The following is a 17,831-nucleotide window of genomic DNA, read 5'->3' as shown; positions in this document are numbered from 1 at the left end:
GGGAAATGTGACTGGAGTAGATAGCTTCATTGAAGGGCTAGCACTAGCACAAGCCTGAAAGGCCTCCTTCAGTGCTGTAATCCCTATGTTTCCATGAAACATTTACGACTAAAGAAGTGGGGAGGAGGGAGGGTTTTAATTCCTGGGTGGAAAATTGACTGGGCGAGTGGGAAGCTCGCTGGGAGTGGGGGGAGGAGGCCATAGCTAATTTTAAGGGTTGGCTTGATTTACATATTGCCAGCCAACTGCCCACCGGAAAAATATCAGGACCAGGTCAGCAGAGGGTGAGACTTTCTTCATGGGGCTCAAAGGAGCAATTCCTGCCCCTGTTCCTCCAGGCTCCACAATGGAAATTTTAACACTTTCCCCTTTTGTAGCTGCTTCAGTCTTCACAGCAGCTTTTACTGAGATGGGCCTCAAGCACCCTTCTCAGATTGCAGTTAAAAGGTCATTGGCGATCTTTTCATGCAATAAGGACTTGATTTTGATACATGTATGCGGCTCCTACCTGATTTCGGTGAGCGTTTCATCTGCCATCAAAAAGCAGTGGCGTTAAAATCCCCATGGAATGGGAATGGAGTGGCTAACTGACCCATTCCTGTTTAACAGCTCACCCACCTAGATTTCACCAGGGTGGGGGAGTTAAAATTCCACCAGGTCCCCAGCCAAAAGATTAAGCTCTCTTCTCTCTTTCAGGTGCTGATGAAGTCATAATTGATCTTTATTTTGTTTATATCTTTCCTTATTTTCCCATCTGATTACTGTAATTGTTTTGATGCTATTCTCGAGACAAAATGGAATAAATCAAAACAGTAAAACATCGCCTGGTTCATAAACAATTGCTTTTACCATCACAGTGAACTCTCCCAGGCTTCAGCTCCCAGTTTAAATTGTTGACGTACCTTTTGTGTTTTTGCTTGAATGTTCTCCTTTAACGCCTGTACTTTTGCTTCCATATTTCGCAGTGATTCACACCCTGACTTTTCTACTAACTGTTCGTTTTCCTCTTCCAAGAGGTTTAGTTTTATCTGCTGGTTTTTAATTTTTTCAACAGTGTTCTGTCAACAAAGGAATACAGTTTGTCACATTGAACAACTCATATCCATTATTCTCAAGGCAGCCCTGAAATGGAACCTTCCACTGAGTTAGTACAATAAATGACACAATTCCAACTTGTGAGAGACAGTCTAAGAGATAAACTGAAAGCTCGGAGACCTAAAATTAAGATCAATGCAGCACTCAGCATTGACAAAAAAAAGAACAAGTTGATTGGGCTAACTTAATGGGATTTTGGTTGGGATCCGAGTTAAACTTTCTAAATACCTGAAAACCAGTGATTAGCAATAAAATGTAGAACAGTACAGAGCTCCATAATTTGGTCGGTAGCACAAGGTTTCCCTCATATAAGTATGGAGACTGGTATAATTTTTTGCCATCTGGGACCACTCATTTTCCATCAGCCTATGGTGAGTACACACATTCAAGCCAGGGGAGAAGATGAAGAAAAAATGTTCTTGACCTCAGTTGCAGAGCAAATAATTGCTCATTCCATTTAGAGAGAAATTATATTATATGCATATAGCACTGAGAGAGAGAGAGAGCAGTGTTACATTGAAGTTAATGCAGTTGGCATTAACTGTACAACAATAACAACTTGTGCCTTATAGTGCCTTTAACATAGAATATTCCAAGATGCTTCACAGGAGCATTATAAAACAAAATATGACATTGAGCCACATAAGGAGATATTCGGTCAGAGACCAAAAGCTTAGTCAAAGAGGTAAGTTTTAAGGAGTATCTTAAAGGAGAAAATCGAGGTGGAGAGGCAGAGAGGTATAGGGAGGGTATCCCAGAGCTACAGGCCTAGGCAACCGAAGGCATGACCACCAATGGTGGAGCAATTAATATTGGGGATTCTCAAGAGGCTAGAATTAAAGCAGCGTGGATGACATGAACTGGAAAACTAGCAGCAGGCGGCAATTACTGTAGAATCAGCCACGATTCACATTGGTACATTTGAGGAAGGCATTTGTGACAAAATGACACACTTGAATGATGCCTGGCTTAAAGAAGCTCAGCTACTCAGATAGACCCAAGGACCTCGGTCTATTTACTTTAGAGCTGTGTAGACTAAAGGTGATTGGATAGAGGTCGATAAAATAATTCAAGAGCTGGAATAGATAGATTAGTTCAGTTTAACAGAATGGGGAGAACCAGGGGACGAGAGTTTAAATTACGTAAGAGTAAGAATAAACTGGGTTGTTAGGCAGTTATTCCTTTCCTAGTGAGTATTGAGCCTCTGGTATACATTACCAGCTGGTACGGGGAGTGCTGTCTCTCTGCAAGCCTTCAAGAAGCATTGAACATTTATAGAACATTTTATCAGTAATATTGGGCCTTCTGTTCCCCTGGACTTGTTTTGATTGCCAGAGGGGGTTGGAGGAGGAGTTTTACAGAGCGTTTTCCCCCTTATTGGCTCTGTATTTTTTATCTGGTTTTAGTCTCTCCCAGGAAATAACATGGCTATAGGAGCATGTGTGAGGTGTTGTCGGGGTGGACGGCTGGGTGGGGGTAGTGGTGACGATTTAATTATACTATTTAATGGCTCACATACCTGGCAATTTTGAATTTAGGGCAGGTGCCTACTGTTATAAATAACAATCATAATCCACAAAAGATTCACTAGAAATTTCCACACACTGTGTTTTAACTTATTAGACTTTAATGGTTTTGACACTAAACTTAAAATAGTTGCACCCATTTTATGGGCCTAGAACAGGTGCAACAGTAACCAATTTAGCAATGCAGAGGCCCATACTCAATCTTCACAGGAATTCAGTCAGGGCCTGTTTTTAGGTGATCTCCTGAAATAAGCACAGGTCTCATTTCACCTGCACTAATTTCAGACCCAGTCACCTACGCCCATTTGTCCTAAACAGAACTTGATCTGCAAAAGCTCCGACTGGCCTTTCTGGATCTTGAGCAGCCGAAGCAATGGTCCTTAAAAGGACTGCTGGAGGCCGCTGAGGAAGGGGCCCAAAACGTGAAAATTGATTCGTATTTTGTGGAGTTGGAAGAAGCAGGAGTTCTCCTCCAAACTCCGGTAACAATGGCGGCGGCTACCAGCCTACCTTTCCCCCATTCCCAATCGCTTTCCTCCCATTTCTGGTCATCCCTGGGCCTGCGGCAAAATGCAAAAGGCCCTGCCAGTGAAACTGTGATGTAGTGCCTCATTGGTGCTCGCAGCTTGCCTGATTAATTCTGATGAGACCCGAGGACAAGTATACTTCGGTCCACAGGCCTCTCTGTTCCAGTGTGCCATAGCTTTCGCTGCTGAAATTATGCCCGGTTTGGGACGCTGAGGAATTTAGGCCCCTTTGCTGCATGCTGTTCATTTGGTTATTGCATTCTCGATCAAAACAGACATCGGCCAGAATTGTACGTTGGGTGGGAAGTCTGGGGCGAGCCTGCCTCCACCAGGCCTGAGGATTCACGCTGGGATTTTTCGCTCCCCAAGCCCTTGATCTTGGGCGGGACCGCCACCTCCTTGAGGCAGGAAGTCCCGTCTAATGGAGATGCCGGCCAATCAGCAGGACAGCAGCTCTTAGTCCCAGCAGGGCCACCGGGAGCAGTGGACACTGCTGGGATTACACCCAGCCATCGCAAGCAAGGTGAAGGATGGCCCCGGAATGACCATAAGTGTCTGCAGCGAGACCCCAAAAAATCAGCCCGGCCCCGGCGAGGCAAGGGGGATCATTTGGGGTGTGGTGGTCTGGTGGGGGGAGTGTTGTGTGGTTTCCTGGCAACCTTCTTGGAGCCTTTGCCACCGCCGCCCCCCCCAACCTTACCAAGGGTAAAATACCAGTGGCGGTGGGGTGGGAGGATGCCCTTACCAGTTAATTGGCCACTTAAGGACCTTGATTGGCCTGGGAGGGCGGGGCTGTTTCTCAGAGCTGACGCCCCATGTAAAATTGCAGCGGAGACAGGAAGGCGTTGGGAACGGCTCCCCCGACTCCCACTAAATTTTACTCCCCCCGCTCCTCCCCGCCACCAGCCCGCTTGTTGGTGGGGGGGGGGGGTGTCGTAAAATTCCAGCCATCTTTTCTGAGTTTGCACCACCAGTGAGGAGGCTTACCAGCTAACTGTGCAGGAAATAGCAGATGTTCTGGAATTAAAAAGCGTGGGTCTGAACCCAGGTAACTGGTAGGTGATGCTCCTCACCCAGAACACAAACCAGAAACTTGCCACTCTACAGCTGTGGACTGTCACTCGCTTCTTACACATCTACGTGTACAGATAACCTGTGAGTTTAGCATCTCCCACCTTTTAGAAGTTCATGTCTTTCTGGTAATAGGTTGTCTTGCACACTTGGTGATGTCACACATTTTTGTCACCAGCAGTTAGCTGGAGAAAATTTGTGAGGCTTCAATGTGCTGGATGGCATTACTTTGTGATTTTAACAGAGGCACTAAGTTGTTGAACACTTCAGTTAAAATAATGGATAAAAGAATGTTGCATGACTGTGCTAAGTGTTCACACACTGATGTCACATATCCATTTCCAAACTAATATCTTTCTGGATGAATTATTTTTCTTATTGGTGGAATAAAAGTGTTCAATTTCTGACAGATTTACAGTGAGATTTACTAACCTTAAGTAATCGTAGCCTGTTTATCCAATCAGCTGATAAGCTGCCTTCAGGACAATCCATACTTTGGGAGAGTGTCTGATAAGCTTTCCTCAAGTGGTGCAGTTCAATGATCAGGACTGTGAGCTGTTGAACAGTGCAGAGCATATCAGACTGAGCCATGTTCTAACTCTCACGGGCCCAGCCCCGTCTTTATGTCGATGCTATACCACCACCAATTTAGAAATGAACTCATATAGCTGCCAACTGTTTCACACGGGCGGCCAGTGAGTTTTTTTTTTACAGTGTTGTCTCCGGGTGCAGAAATTCAGGCAGCAGGAGACCACCAATCAGCAGCAGAAAGCCAGTCACTGGCGACAAGGTAAGTCACAGGGAGGGGGTGACGAAGGCGGGAAGGAGGGAGGCTGAGGCAGGGGAAGTCTAAATTTTGCTTGTGGGGCCAGGAGAAGCAGAAATGGCCATTTTAACTCCTGGCCCTCATTTTAATTCTTCAGGTCTGTCTCTTGCACAAAGACAGTTGGAATGATGTGAAGACTAGTTGCCCGGAGTGGGAAATGGGGCAGGAGCCAGACACCACAAGAGATCGGTCCTTGGTGTATGGTGCTGGAGGAGTTGCAGAGCCAATGCTGACTGGGTGGAGGGAAAGGCACCATCGTGACGGGGAACAAGGATTCCTTCAGTGATTTAAAAAATTAAGCAACCTTGGCCTCCTCTGGCCATGGTGCTGCCTCATACCAGCTTTCACTGGCAGCTTTAACCCATTACAGAAACTGCCCGAGCAGGTGGTTTCTGTAATGGGCAGCTGATCTGCAGCAGCAGTTTTACACCCAAGCGGCAAGTTGAAAGTCCATGCCAATGTCTGACAGATGTGCATTCAACCTGCCTGCTGAAGATGGGGAGAGTCAGGTGGTGGCATGTGGGTTATTTCAGCAAGCTGGCATACTGTGGAGAGAATGATTTGTTCAAGCCCTGGGTCTCACTATCATTTAGGTAAATATTAGGCAGCTAAAAGCCCACTTCGGGCTGCAGATGAAATGAGGTCTGTTTACATGACTGGCTGGTGACTCTGAACCTGAGGAGAATATCCAGCATAAAATCCCCAAAAACACAACAGCTGTTTACATGACATTTCGGTGAGGTGGTGTTGGCCCTACACCTACTAGCAACTGTGACTCATACCTGGTTGACCTTTAACTGGTTATTATGCCTGAGGTGAACGTTCTTGCTCAGAAGATGTAGAAGTAATTTTCTGTTCCTTTCACTTGATACCTCAAGATTCTAATTGCAATAAAGAAATAGCTGTGAGAACATGGTTTCTGCTATCAAACCTTGTGTTCAAACATGTCACATGTGGAGGTAGATTTTTCTGTTCTAGTCCCTTTGTATATTGGATAATCTGGGCACTATCAAAAGAGCAAAATTGAGCCTGGGGTGGTATTTATTGGATGGCGGTGCCCTTTGAACTCGGCGGTGCGCCCACATTCGCCAGCTGCCACCGAGCCCTTGCGATATTAATTGTGGGGGCTTATCAGGATCATGGCGCCGAGCCGCCCTCCCCATATTACGTGGGGACAGGTGGGACATTCGGCACAGTGAGAGAGTTTTGACAGTTGTGTAGCAGGTGCTGGATCCCTATTTAAAGCACCCCAGCACCTGCCTCCTGACAGCTGTCAAAGAATACTTACCTGCCTACTGAAGAGTGGGGCTGCTGTCAATCTGGCAGCAAAGCAGAAAGTGCTGCAGAAATCCAGCAGGTCAGGCAGCATTTGTGGAGAGAGATGCAGAGTCAACTTGTCCAAGTTCACAGATCTGAAAGTTAACTCTGCTTCTCTCTCCACAGATGCTGCCTGACCTGCTGAGTGACCCCATCACTTTCTGCTTTGCTGCCACATACTTACCCTGCTGTGTCCCAGTGTCCTGTGAAGTTACGATCCTCTTCTCCCACTCAAGTGTAACATTTCTGCTTGTAGGCGTGCCGCACCTGGGTGAATAATATTAATTTTGCACATTCCAGGACGCGAGACTTAAATAGACCATAAAAGGCATTAGAGGTTTACAGAGACTGACTCAAATGGGAAGGCACGGGTATCACATCAATGTAAATACGTCTTTCACTAAATGTTCCTCACCAATATATGTGTCCTTTTCTCTGTGTGAATGATGTGTGCCAGCATGTAGCGCCAATGTCACATCTATTTGCACCGTTGGCCCTTCAGGAGAGCCAACGTATGCAGTAACATCATTGCCATGCCACCATTACACATGAGCGTCTCATCGGACTCAGTGACATGGACTTTGGTTCAGTCAGCTGCTGCCTCTAATAGTCTACATGGGGATGCTACAGATGTAGACTGGTGCACAGCAGGTGAGCAAGGGTGATATGTGGTTTGCAGAGCTCATGTCGGTTCCCATGGAGCAAACAGCCTTTGTCTGATAAGCCACTTCTGTACATCCCTACCTCACTGCTAGCCCTGCGTGCAGAGCCCAGGTGCCATCTGTCCTCCCATGCGTCTTTCATGTTGTAGGTCCTCAGCGTCCTCATAGTCCGAGGAGGAAGCCTGTTGACGTCTCTCCTCATCATATCAGACCTATTGGGTGCGTAGTTGTGCAGAGCAGCAAAGAAAGGAGCTGGCCTTTTCGGCCCGTTGTACAGGGCATCACCCTATCCATACAGACATTGGAGGCGCTCTTTCAGCATGCCGATCTCCCTGCTCAATGGTGGCTCATGTAGCTCAGTGGCTGGCGTTGTATTTCCCCTCTGCAGCAGTGGTGGAGTCTCTCACCGGTGTCGGGCGCCATGTCTGCAAAGGATAGCCCTTATCTCTAAGAAGCCACCCCTCCATCTGAGCCAGTTCAGTGAACAGCGGTGGCAACCGGGACTGGCGCAAGACCCAGGTGTCATGGTACTTGCCTGAGAAGCGGTCACACATTCGCTGCAAGCATCTGCGGTATTCACATACCAGCTTCACCTAGATTGAGAGGGCTCCTTTGATCGTGATATCTGCAGGTGGTAGCCTGGCGGGAGGCCTGATGGCCACTTGAGTGCAGTCTATGAACATTACAACCTATGGTTCTCCGGCAATGGTGCCAGAACTAGTGGTCCTCTGGGCCTGGCTGTGAGAGTCCGTCCTGAAGTGGACATCCTCACTGGCTCCACAGTGCAGGGCATTAGTAACCTCCCTGATGCAGTGGTGCACTGCTGACTGTGTGACCCCGCAAAGGTCTCTGGTGGGCCCCTAAAAGGCAGCAGAGGCATCAGGCTTGAGAACCGCTGCCACTATGAGGAACAAAGGCATGGGATGTCCACCGGAGCTAATGGGCATCCGATGGCATGTCATGTGGGGCCTGTAGATGCATGGAAAGCGTAATGGCGAGCTCCCCTTGGGGGCTGCGGCTCACGACCAGGGGCCTTTACGTGGATCGCACCTGCCTATTGATATTGCTTCTAGTGCATATGGATCCTCACGAGCAGAGGATCACACAATGTAGGATGAGCCATACCTATTTCCATGTGATAAATAAAGTTGAACCCTGCATGTATCGAAGGTTCCTAACAGGGCATGGATTGATGTTGACGGGTACATCAGCCTTTTAACTGGATCAACTATGTGGTGTGCCATGGCATTGACCATCTTGGCCAAAACTCAGAGTGGCACAGCATGACCACATCAAGATCCTACCAGCTGAATCGATTGCCCCCACCATCCATAAAACCTTAATGCTTCTGCCCTTTCTGGCACCCTCCCCACACACACAGTGCCTAGTGTGCCATTGCCCCCTCACAAACACAGAGCGTACACTGTTAACGGAGAGATGGTACACGGTACCTCCCTTCATGCCAGCACAGCTTTCCTTCCAGTAATCCCAAACCCCCTCCCTTTCAAAATGCAGAGTGCGACCCCTGTGTAGTCCCCCTCCCTTTAAGAATGCCGAGTTAGACCCCTGTGTATCCCCCCTCCTCCCTTCCAGAATGCAGAGTGCGACCCGTGTATCCCCCACTTCCAGAATGCAGTGCGACCCGTGTATCCTCCCCTTCCAGAATGCAGAGTGCAACCCCTGTGTATCCCCCCCTTCTAGAATGCACTGCGACCCTTGTGTATCCCCCCTCCCTCCGAGAATGCAGAGTTAGACCCCTGTTTATCCCCCCCTTCCCTTCCAGAATGTAGAGTTAGACCCCTGTGTATCCCCCCTCCTCCCTTCCAGAATGCAGTTAGATCCCTGAATATTCTCCCCTCCCTCCCGTAATGCAGAGTGAGACCCTTGAATAACACAACTTACCTTCGCTGGAGACAACCACTGCCTCCGAAGACATGCCGGCTTTTCAGATCGTGAACGGGACGACACCCGACGGCCACCCGTTCAGCAAAAAATCCGAAAGTGTCAGTGGAGAGGCGGCGGGCTGCATAATCTGCAAAGGTACGTACTTCTTACCATATGCTAATTGTGGTGCCGCCGCCATGCAGTGGTGGGGGTGGGGGCCGCACCAAGGTCCCGCCGCTGTCGGTAATATGCGGCGGACCCTTCTAGACGTCGCAGGTCGAGGCATGCCTCTCCCCGCAGTATTTTACCCACTCAGTGCCGCGACCCGCGGCATCGAGGGGCCAGTAAAATCCAGCCCAGGGTGTGCAAAATTCAGTAAGGGAGCCCGTCTGATTTTTGTTCCATTCTGTGTGCGTTCTTAGCCGTCATATTTTCCTTTATTTGCTGTGATCCAAAGGCACCAGGCAGGGATAGGAAAATCTGCCCTTTGATCTCGTGCGTTTCAATAAAATATTAGGAAAAAGCGTGTACAAGCTACAGTGATGATGTTTAGTAAAGAACAGCGAGAACGGATCAACTGATGGCCTGTTGAATTCAGTGAGTGGCTAAGCCTTACAGACCAGAAGAGTCCTGCATTCAATCCCCAGTCCATGCCACGCCAACTGATCCAAATTGGGGTGTCACCATTGGCTTGACTGGACTTGGGGGTGAGGAGACAAAAATGAACCAGGGACCCTAATTTGATATGAGAACAGAAAGTGCTGGAAATACTCAGCAGGTCTGACAGCATCTCTGTAGAGAGAAGCAGAGTTAATATTTCAGGTCTGTGACGCTTCATCAGAACTGGCAAAACTGTAACAGTCTTTGAGCAAGTGAAAGGAAGGGAGGGGAGGGGGAAGAGGCACAAGAAGGAAGGACTGTGATAAGATGGAGGGGGGAGAGATTAAATGACAGAGATGTCATGGAACAGAATGCAAGTGGAGTGATAAATAGTTGTAGTGAAAGACAAAGCACGAGTCCAGAGAGAGCGCTAATGGTTTAAGATTAGCATATGGTTAAAACATAAATAATTTTAAAAGAATATATATATATTTATTTTTAAAATTTTTATTTTACTTTTAATATATACTTTTAAAATTATTTATATTTTAACCATGTGCTAGTCTTCAAACTTATTTTTCATGTTTTTGCTTTTGTACAGAGCTGTTCATTATTCTGCCATTAGCGCTCTCTCTGGACTCGTGCTTTGTCTTTCGCTACAACTATTTAGCACTCCATTTGCATTCTGTTCCATGACATCTCTGTCATTCAATCTCTCCCCCCTCCATCCTACCACAGCCCTTCCTTCTTGTTCTTCGTCCCCCGCCCCTCTTTCACTTGCTCAATGACTGTTACATTTCTAACCTTTGCCAGTTCTGATGAATGGTCACAGACCTGAAATGTTAACTCTGTTTCTCTCTACACAGATGCTGTCAGACCTGTTGAGTATTTCCGGCATTTTCTGCACTTATTTCAGAGTTCCAGCATCCGCAGTATTTTGCTCTTAGCTTAATCTTGACTACTGTCCAGTCGTCTTTGCTGCAAGTGTAAGGAGATAAGTTCATAAAATTTCCAATTTTCAAGCAGTTGATCTTAATGTCTGGAAAATTGAAGCACTGCTAATTGGATGAGCTGAGTTATCATAGAATGGTTACAACAGAGGGGGAGGCCATTCAGCTTGGCATGTCCGTGCCCACTTCCATGGTTCAAATTCCTGGTATATGCTCCTGTTGCACAAAGCTCTGCACCAGGCTGCTAAATTGCAACATTTTGCCCATGTGTGTTGAAAATTTAAAATAATATTGCCAGGGAATTCCTCTGAGCTATTTCTGTCTGCTGGTGTTATTTCCCTAGATGTGTGGAGGAGTAATCATGGTTTCTAATGAACCTCCAGAATAGTAATGCCAATGCAGTGGGAACAGCTCCAAGGTAGTTCCCGGCCTATGTTTAAATGTTACAGCTCGAAATCTCTTTTTCTTTCCTTGCCAGTTTTCTCACCAACTTTCTTCCTGCTTTCTTGAAGGGGTAAAAGCCATGGCAGGGCATAGGTTCACAAGTGCCAGCTGCTCCCTGGTACCTTGCCAGGGTATGGTTTCACAACTGCATCTTGGCCACTGATTCTCATTATTAAGTCTCATGCAACATTACCAGCCATTTGGACAAGTTAGTGGGACTGCTGGCACCTGTGAAATTGTACCAGTGCGTGGTGTTGACCCCTTCAGGAGAGAAGGGGAGAAAATTGTTGATTAAAAACAATAACATTTTTAAAAATCTTTAAAGATTAGATACCTGTGGGTGGAATTGTTACAACTGAGCACTCCTGGTAGAGAAATTCATGCTACGAAAGCATATACCAGGAATCTGAGCGTGGAGAAGAGCAAATCCAATTCGTGGTGCTCCCGATTTTATGGACAGTAAAATCAAGTGCCTGAAAGTTGGGAGCACCATGTACTGACAATCTGATCTCCGTGTCCAATTCTATAATCTGTGCTCCAGTTAGGTGAGACTTCATACTGGGAGCGTTAAATTGTAAAACTGTCTGGCAATTTTGGAGCAGTTACATTGGTGATAAGCCACTCCATCCTCCTTCAACATTTTGACCAATTTCCATGGGGCCACCCTCACTTGGTTCCACTTGACCTGTTCCAACATAGCCAACATGCCTCATCTATATGCTGTCCCTTGCTGACATTATCCATACACCTGTTTTCGTATGTATGCTGATAACACACAACTTTACTTCACTGACATCAATATCAACTCCACTGTCATTGTGTTGTTTTAGTTGAGCCTCGTACTTTCTCTAACTTAACAGCACAACTGAATCCATGTTACAAAAGCGAAATACTGCAGCTGTTGGAAATCTGAAATAAAAACAGAAGCTGATGGAAATACTCAGCAGGTCAGGCAGCATCTGTGGACAGAGGAACAGAGTTAACGTTTCAGGTTGATGGCCATTCATCAGAACTGGAAAAAGTTAAAGATGTTACAGGTTTTAAGTCAGTACAGAGGCAGGGAAAGGGAGGAGGGAAGGACAGAACAAAAGCAAAGTTTTGTGATTGAGAGAAAGGCAGGAGAGATTTAGTGGCAAAAGGGATCATGGTGCAAGGCAAAAGGGGATAGTAATCGAACAAGAAAAGAAACAAAATGAATGAATCTAGAAGAGGTGTGAAAGGCAATAGCAGAATCATTACCAACAGCTGCTGTCCAAAGAAATAGAGGTAATGGTTATGATTAAAACTACTGAACTCAATGTTTAGTCCTGAAGGCCGTTGAGTTAGGGTGCCTAATTGAAAGATAGGGTTCTGCTCCTCTAGCCTCCATTGAGCTTCATTAGGAGGTTGAAGACAGAGAGAAGAATGGGAGTGAGAGAGCAAATTAAAATGACAGATGACCAGAAGCTTGGGGCCATGTTTGCGGACTAAATGGAGGTGCTCCACAAAGCAATCAACCAATCTGCATTTTCTCTCCCTAGGAGGCCACCTCGTAAGCAGCGAATATAGTACACTAAATTGAAAGCAGTACAAGTAAATCATCGTTTCACCATGGGAAGGGGCGAGGGTGTTGGGATGATTAAGGAGTGGACCAGGGTGCTGTGGAGGGAATGGTCCTTTCAGAATGCTGCAAGAGGCAGGGAGAGGAAGATGTGTTTGGTGGTGATATCATGCTGGAGATGGTGGAAATGCCAAAGGATAATCTGTTAAATGTCAAGGTAGCTGCAGTGGAAGGTAAGGACAAGGGCAACCATATCATGGTTCTGGGAGGGAGGGGAAGGTCTGAGAGCAGAAATGTGGGAAATGGGTCAGACATGGTCAAGTGCCCTGTCAATCATGATGCAGGGGTTGAGAAAAAAGAAAGACATATTAAAATCACTGGTAGGTTACATCATCAGAACAGATGTGATGGAGACTGTAAAACTGGGAGAAAAGAATAGATTCCTTATGGGAAGTGGGGCTGGATCAAGTGTAGTTAAGGTAGCTGTGGAAGTCAGTCGACTTATAGTAGATATTATTTGACAGCCTATCCCCATAAATGGAGATAGAGAAGTTGAGGAAGGGAAGAGTCAGAGTTGGAATCTATGTTGTTTAGCTCCAGCTAAAATTCTGGACTTACGTCCCCATTTCCATCCCCTACCAGATTCCGGCTCAGGCTGAGCCCAACTATTGGCAACCTTAATATCCTGTTTGACTTTGAGCTGAGCTCATACATTCTATTCATTATCAAGATTGTCTACTTTCACCATTGTCCACTTCGGTCTGTATCTCACCCCCATTGCTGTTGAAACTCTTCTCTGTGCCTTTGGCATCTCCAACACTCTCTGTGCTAACCTCATGCTCCACTCTACATAACACCAATCTGCATTTATTCCAGACAGAGACGTAGGGCTGGAGGAGATCATGGAGATAGGAAAGGGCAAGAGTGTGGAAAAATTTAACCACCTTTCCCATAATTCTGAATATGTACATCTCACTTTTTCTGTGCCTCAACCTCTCCACTACAGATTATCCCAAATCTTCATAGGTATTAAGCCCATGTTCTCACCTTTACTTCAGTTGTCTGCATTTTCAGTTTGCAGACTGCCTGATCTCTTTCATTCTCCAGCTTCAAATTTTGCTTCACGAAACCTAAAAACGTGAAATTAGCTTAAGATTTATTTTCAAATGACCAGAGTGCCTGTCATGTTAATGGAACAGAGCATCTCAAGCAATCATGATATAGCAAACCCACTCCAGTAATTAGGAACGTAGTGAAGTTGGCTATCAGGATTGTGCTGATACTTCACTGAAAGCTGAGATTGGTAACGGCAAGTCTTTAACCACAACAGTTCTATAGCAGCACGCTCTAATATTGTAAATAGGATAGTTTGTTACAATTTCATCATTGGTTGAGCGAATGAAAACTTGGAGTTATCATTGTAAAATATTTCCATAGTTTAATTTGCATTAAAAAAAACCCACGGGGTGGATTGATGCAATGGCAGAAGTGTGCTTTTTATTATTCAAGATAAGCCACTGAAAATGTAAAGATAAAGCAAGCTGAGCTGTTTGAATTATCTTTATATTATACCTTCTATTTTCTCCAATAATTTTTCAAATTGCAGGTTTACGCTGTTCTGGGTTTTGGTCAGATCTGCACTTTGTTGTTGTAATCTACTTTAAAAAAAGTACAGTTCATTAATGGACAAGAGAAGGTTTATTTTAGGAAGCAAATCAATAGTGTTACATACAACCAGGAAGGTTAGTTCAAGCTCAGGCAAGGTGCAATGCTATAACATTATGATGTGCTGCATGAACCAATAGTCAGGCATTGCTGTGCAGAGAAGCCCAATCGTCATGGAAATGTATCTTCAATTCAGACATGGAGAGCACTGATGATCAACCCAAGCAATCTGTGACTTTTCCTCCCATCAAGTGATATTTATTCTTTAGAACTCAGCATCAACAGAAGGATCAGTACTATTTATTGAGATATGTGAGTTCACGTCCGTCCATGGAGGTTTGAGAATTGGAATTCAGTTTTTAAAAATTTGAAAATAAAAGGACAAGTATCAATAAAAGTAACCATGAAGCTGTTGAATTGTCATTTTAAAGCAAAGCACAGCTTGTTCACTAATGCCCTTTAGGGGAGGAAGCCAGTCGTACTTATATGATCTGACCTATATGTGACTCCAGTTTTCACACCAGCACGGGTGTCTCTTAACTGCCCTCTGAAGTAGCCTAGCAAGCCACTTGGTTTTATCAAACAGAAGGCGGTCCACCACCACCTTCTTCTTGGGACAACTAAGAACGGTCAATAAAAGGCAGCCTTGCCAAGCAATGTTCCCTCTAAGCAGCGCGGCCATGGGGCCATGCAGCAAATCGAAAGTCCCCATGCAGGCCACACACTAGTCGGTCCCTTTAAATTACCGCATATGGTTAGCTGTGCAAAAAAATTTAAAGGGGATGCACACAAATAAAAGTTGTTTGCCAATGATACCCACATCCCAAAAAATGGACAAAACACAAAATTCCCAAATTTTCACTTGAGCAATCCATCCCTGTTTCCAGTTCCAGTTAGTGAGTTCTGAATGAGATGTGGACACCTAACATTAATGGAATTACCTTCCTGTTTTACCTTATGACTGTACTCCTTTATCACTTTACAAGAAAATGGTGGTTTATTCTGATTACCCTTCATCCGAATCCCTTGACTCTTTCCACATTCTTGCATTTTCTCGTGTATCTTGATTGATCTGTGTGATGATCTTCTATAGCAAGTGAAGTACAGTAAGTGAATTCAAACTATTAGTGCAATAAGTGAGCACAGTAAGTTCCAGGTCTATAATTCCACACAAAACATCCAATAGGCCCAGATATGCATTATTGACTGTTGAGAGCAGGCATAGGTTCTGTTCTAGGCCTTAATAAGGCTCCACAACAAACTAAACACTGACAATCAATGCCAGAAGGATTGATTTCCATTAGTTAGGTGTCCTGCATTTTGGGATTTTTTAATGCTTGTTCTTTTTAACCTAATTTGGACATTGTGCTCCCCATCCCAGTCTAAGACTCACCAAGTCAGTGGGCAGACTCACTTTTTTTTCTCTGTTTTGCCATTATAGGCATGGGACAAATCTTACCTGGAATATTTAAGTCACCCATGTCTGGGATTTGGGACACAAGCAGCAGTTGGTCACAGTGATGGGCAGAAGTCATGCCCTGCCCCTTGTTATGAAACTGAATTTTGTGATATGGATATGTTTTAAAAACTGTGATCCTTAATGCAGTGTAAAATAGATTCAGGGGAGACATGTGACCTCACACCAATTCTGCCCAGAGACAAGCCAAGGGTCTTGGTTACCATGAAAACAAGGAACCCAGATCAAAGACACTCTTGAAACCAGGGTGCAAGGTTGTACCACATAAAGGACAATGGGTTTTGTTCTCCCAGACTCAATGATTGTAAACAGGAAGCCAGGGGCTCTAAAAATGCAGATTCAAGTTGTAATGTTTAACATCCTGGAAGCAAAAGATGGCCCAGGTAGATTTGCTAAGGTCAGACTTATGATCTCTAAAAATTGAAAAAGGCAAACGACTATTGACTTTTTGATCTGGATAAAGTCAACAGGCTTTCTTAGATCTAGAGGCAGGCTGAAAGGAAGAAAGGAACCAGCAAGCAGGGCTGCGCAGCCTAAAGAAAGAGAGGGAGAAACAGCTGCTCTCAGTTCAGATACAGCAAAAGGTTGCTAAAATGTGAACCTGATTCGAAAGTTGAGGTGCGCGAAGGAGAAAAGACCAACGGCGTCACCAGAGATTGCCTTATTAATGGAGACCAGTCGAATGTGCTCAGGAGAAGTGAGCAAAGAGGACATTGGTTTTGAGAAGGACAGTGGGAGATCCAACCTATTGCAACTGGGAGAGGTTTGGTACTTTTAACTGCAAGGATACCTTTTTGATGAGAACACTGTGTAACGTATAAATGTGGGGCCAGATCTTGTGCTCGTCCGGAAGGCAGGTTCCGTGGCAGGGGTGGTGGCCGGAGAATTGGAGCGGAACCACTCACCACAGAACCCGATGCCGGTATTCCCAGTTCCGATCTTCCCGGGGACGGGGTAGGCCAATGACAACCTTCCCGCCCAGAAGCCATTTGAGGCCCTTAAGTGGCTTATTAACAGCCAATTAAGGGCCTCTTCCCGCCACTGCTGGGATCTTACCAGCAGCAGGGTGTGGGCCTCAGCTGTGCGGGGAGGACGACTTGTAAAATGAGGCGCCCTCCCTGCAGGCTTGAGGGGGGGGAGATCCCTCCTTTGTGGGCAATTTGTGGCCCATGGAGGACCCCCCGCCCCCCAGGAATAACTGTACTCCCTGGGAACCCTAATTCCCCTGGCACCGAACAGCCATCCTCCCCACCCCCTTCACCGGACCTTCAGGACTGGCCCCAGCGACCCCGCCTCACCTATCTGTGTTCCAGGGTTCCACCACTGGGCCTGGGTCAGAGGCTTCTGCAGTACTGGCAGTGGCCACCGCTCCCAGTAGCGCTGCTGATACTGCTGAGCTGCCGACCTTATGATTAACAAGCAGCTCTTGGAGGCGGGATCCTTGTCCTTATAAAGTCTTTAAAGGGACAGGGATCCTGCCTCCTAAAACTTTGACCCCAAAAGACCAGAGGATCGCTCTGGGGGGCCGAAAAAATGCAGAGGCATGGTTCCCCCCACCTTTTCAGGGTGGCGCAGGGAGCCCCGCCTCCTATACAAAATCCAGCCCATGGTGTCGGGTTTTCAAGTATGTTAATAAGTTAATGGGAAATACCTTTCTTTGTAATTTAGTGTATTAGCTACCTACTAAGTACTGTTTAGTTAATGTTGATTTTGAGTTTAGATGTTGTAGTAAAAGTCTTAAAACGTGAAATCTTGGTTGTGTAATTCTTTAATTGATCTGGGGAAGTTCATATCGCTTGTTTGAAAGTTAACGGTCTCTATTGAGATGTAACACACTCAAATGGGTACGTGTAATGTTTTGATTTCAGTTATATGCCATGACAGATGCCAGAAACCAAAATATCCTTCAATTGAAGGAAAATCAGGCAGGTTAAATAATGGATGTTTAATCTGCTACTGCCAGTTTCCTGCCCCCTCTGAAGTTGAAAATTACTATCTTATGTCTAAACGTTGCGTGGATAATGCATAACTCCTGCATTAACAGTATGTACGTGCATTTTTGATAATATAGAAAGGTTGTATTGATAATGGATATATATTGCATGGAAAAATATATGTGCTGCAAATAATATCCCAAATGCTGTTTTAAAATTAAATATAATAGCTGTACTGACAATTTATAAATGCTTCACATCATGTATAACACTGTATGAATAATGTAAAAGTTGTATATTGAGAGTGTATATG

At 45.5% G+C, this 17,831-nt stretch overlaps 1 protein-coding gene across 1 annotated transcript in view; it reads right to left on the bottom strand.

Annotated features, from left to right (window-relative positions):
• Positions 1-17,831, bottom strand: part of LOC137372596 (uncharacterized) — a 77,667-nt gene that overhangs the window by 12,854 nt on the left and 46,982 nt on the right. Inside the window, exons 10-15 of the mRNA XM_068036570.1 lie at positions 15,118-15,194; positions 14,015-14,100; positions 13,490-13,572; positions 5,828-5,926; positions 4,652-4,774; positions 903-1,058 (exon numbers count right to left, since the gene is read on the bottom strand). Coding sequence (XP_067892671.1) covers positions 903-1,058; positions 4,652-4,774; positions 5,828-5,926; positions 13,490-13,572; positions 14,015-14,100; positions 15,118-15,194 — 624 coding nt within the window. The remainder of the gene's footprint in view (positions 1-902; positions 1,059-4,651; positions 4,775-5,827; positions 5,927-13,489; positions 13,573-14,014; positions 14,101-15,117; positions 15,195-17,831) is intronic.

This window comes from Heterodontus francisci, chromosome 1, assembly GCF_036365525.1.
Source record: "Heterodontus francisci isolate sHetFra1 chromosome 1, sHetFra1.hap1, whole genome shotgun sequence".
Classification (NCBI taxonomy): domain Eukaryota; kingdom Metazoa; phylum Chordata; class Chondrichthyes; order Heterodontiformes; family Heterodontidae; genus Heterodontus; species Heterodontus francisci.
The sequence above is the reverse complement of the archived record's forward strand: the minus strand, read 5'-3'. Positions and strand labels throughout refer to the sequence as shown.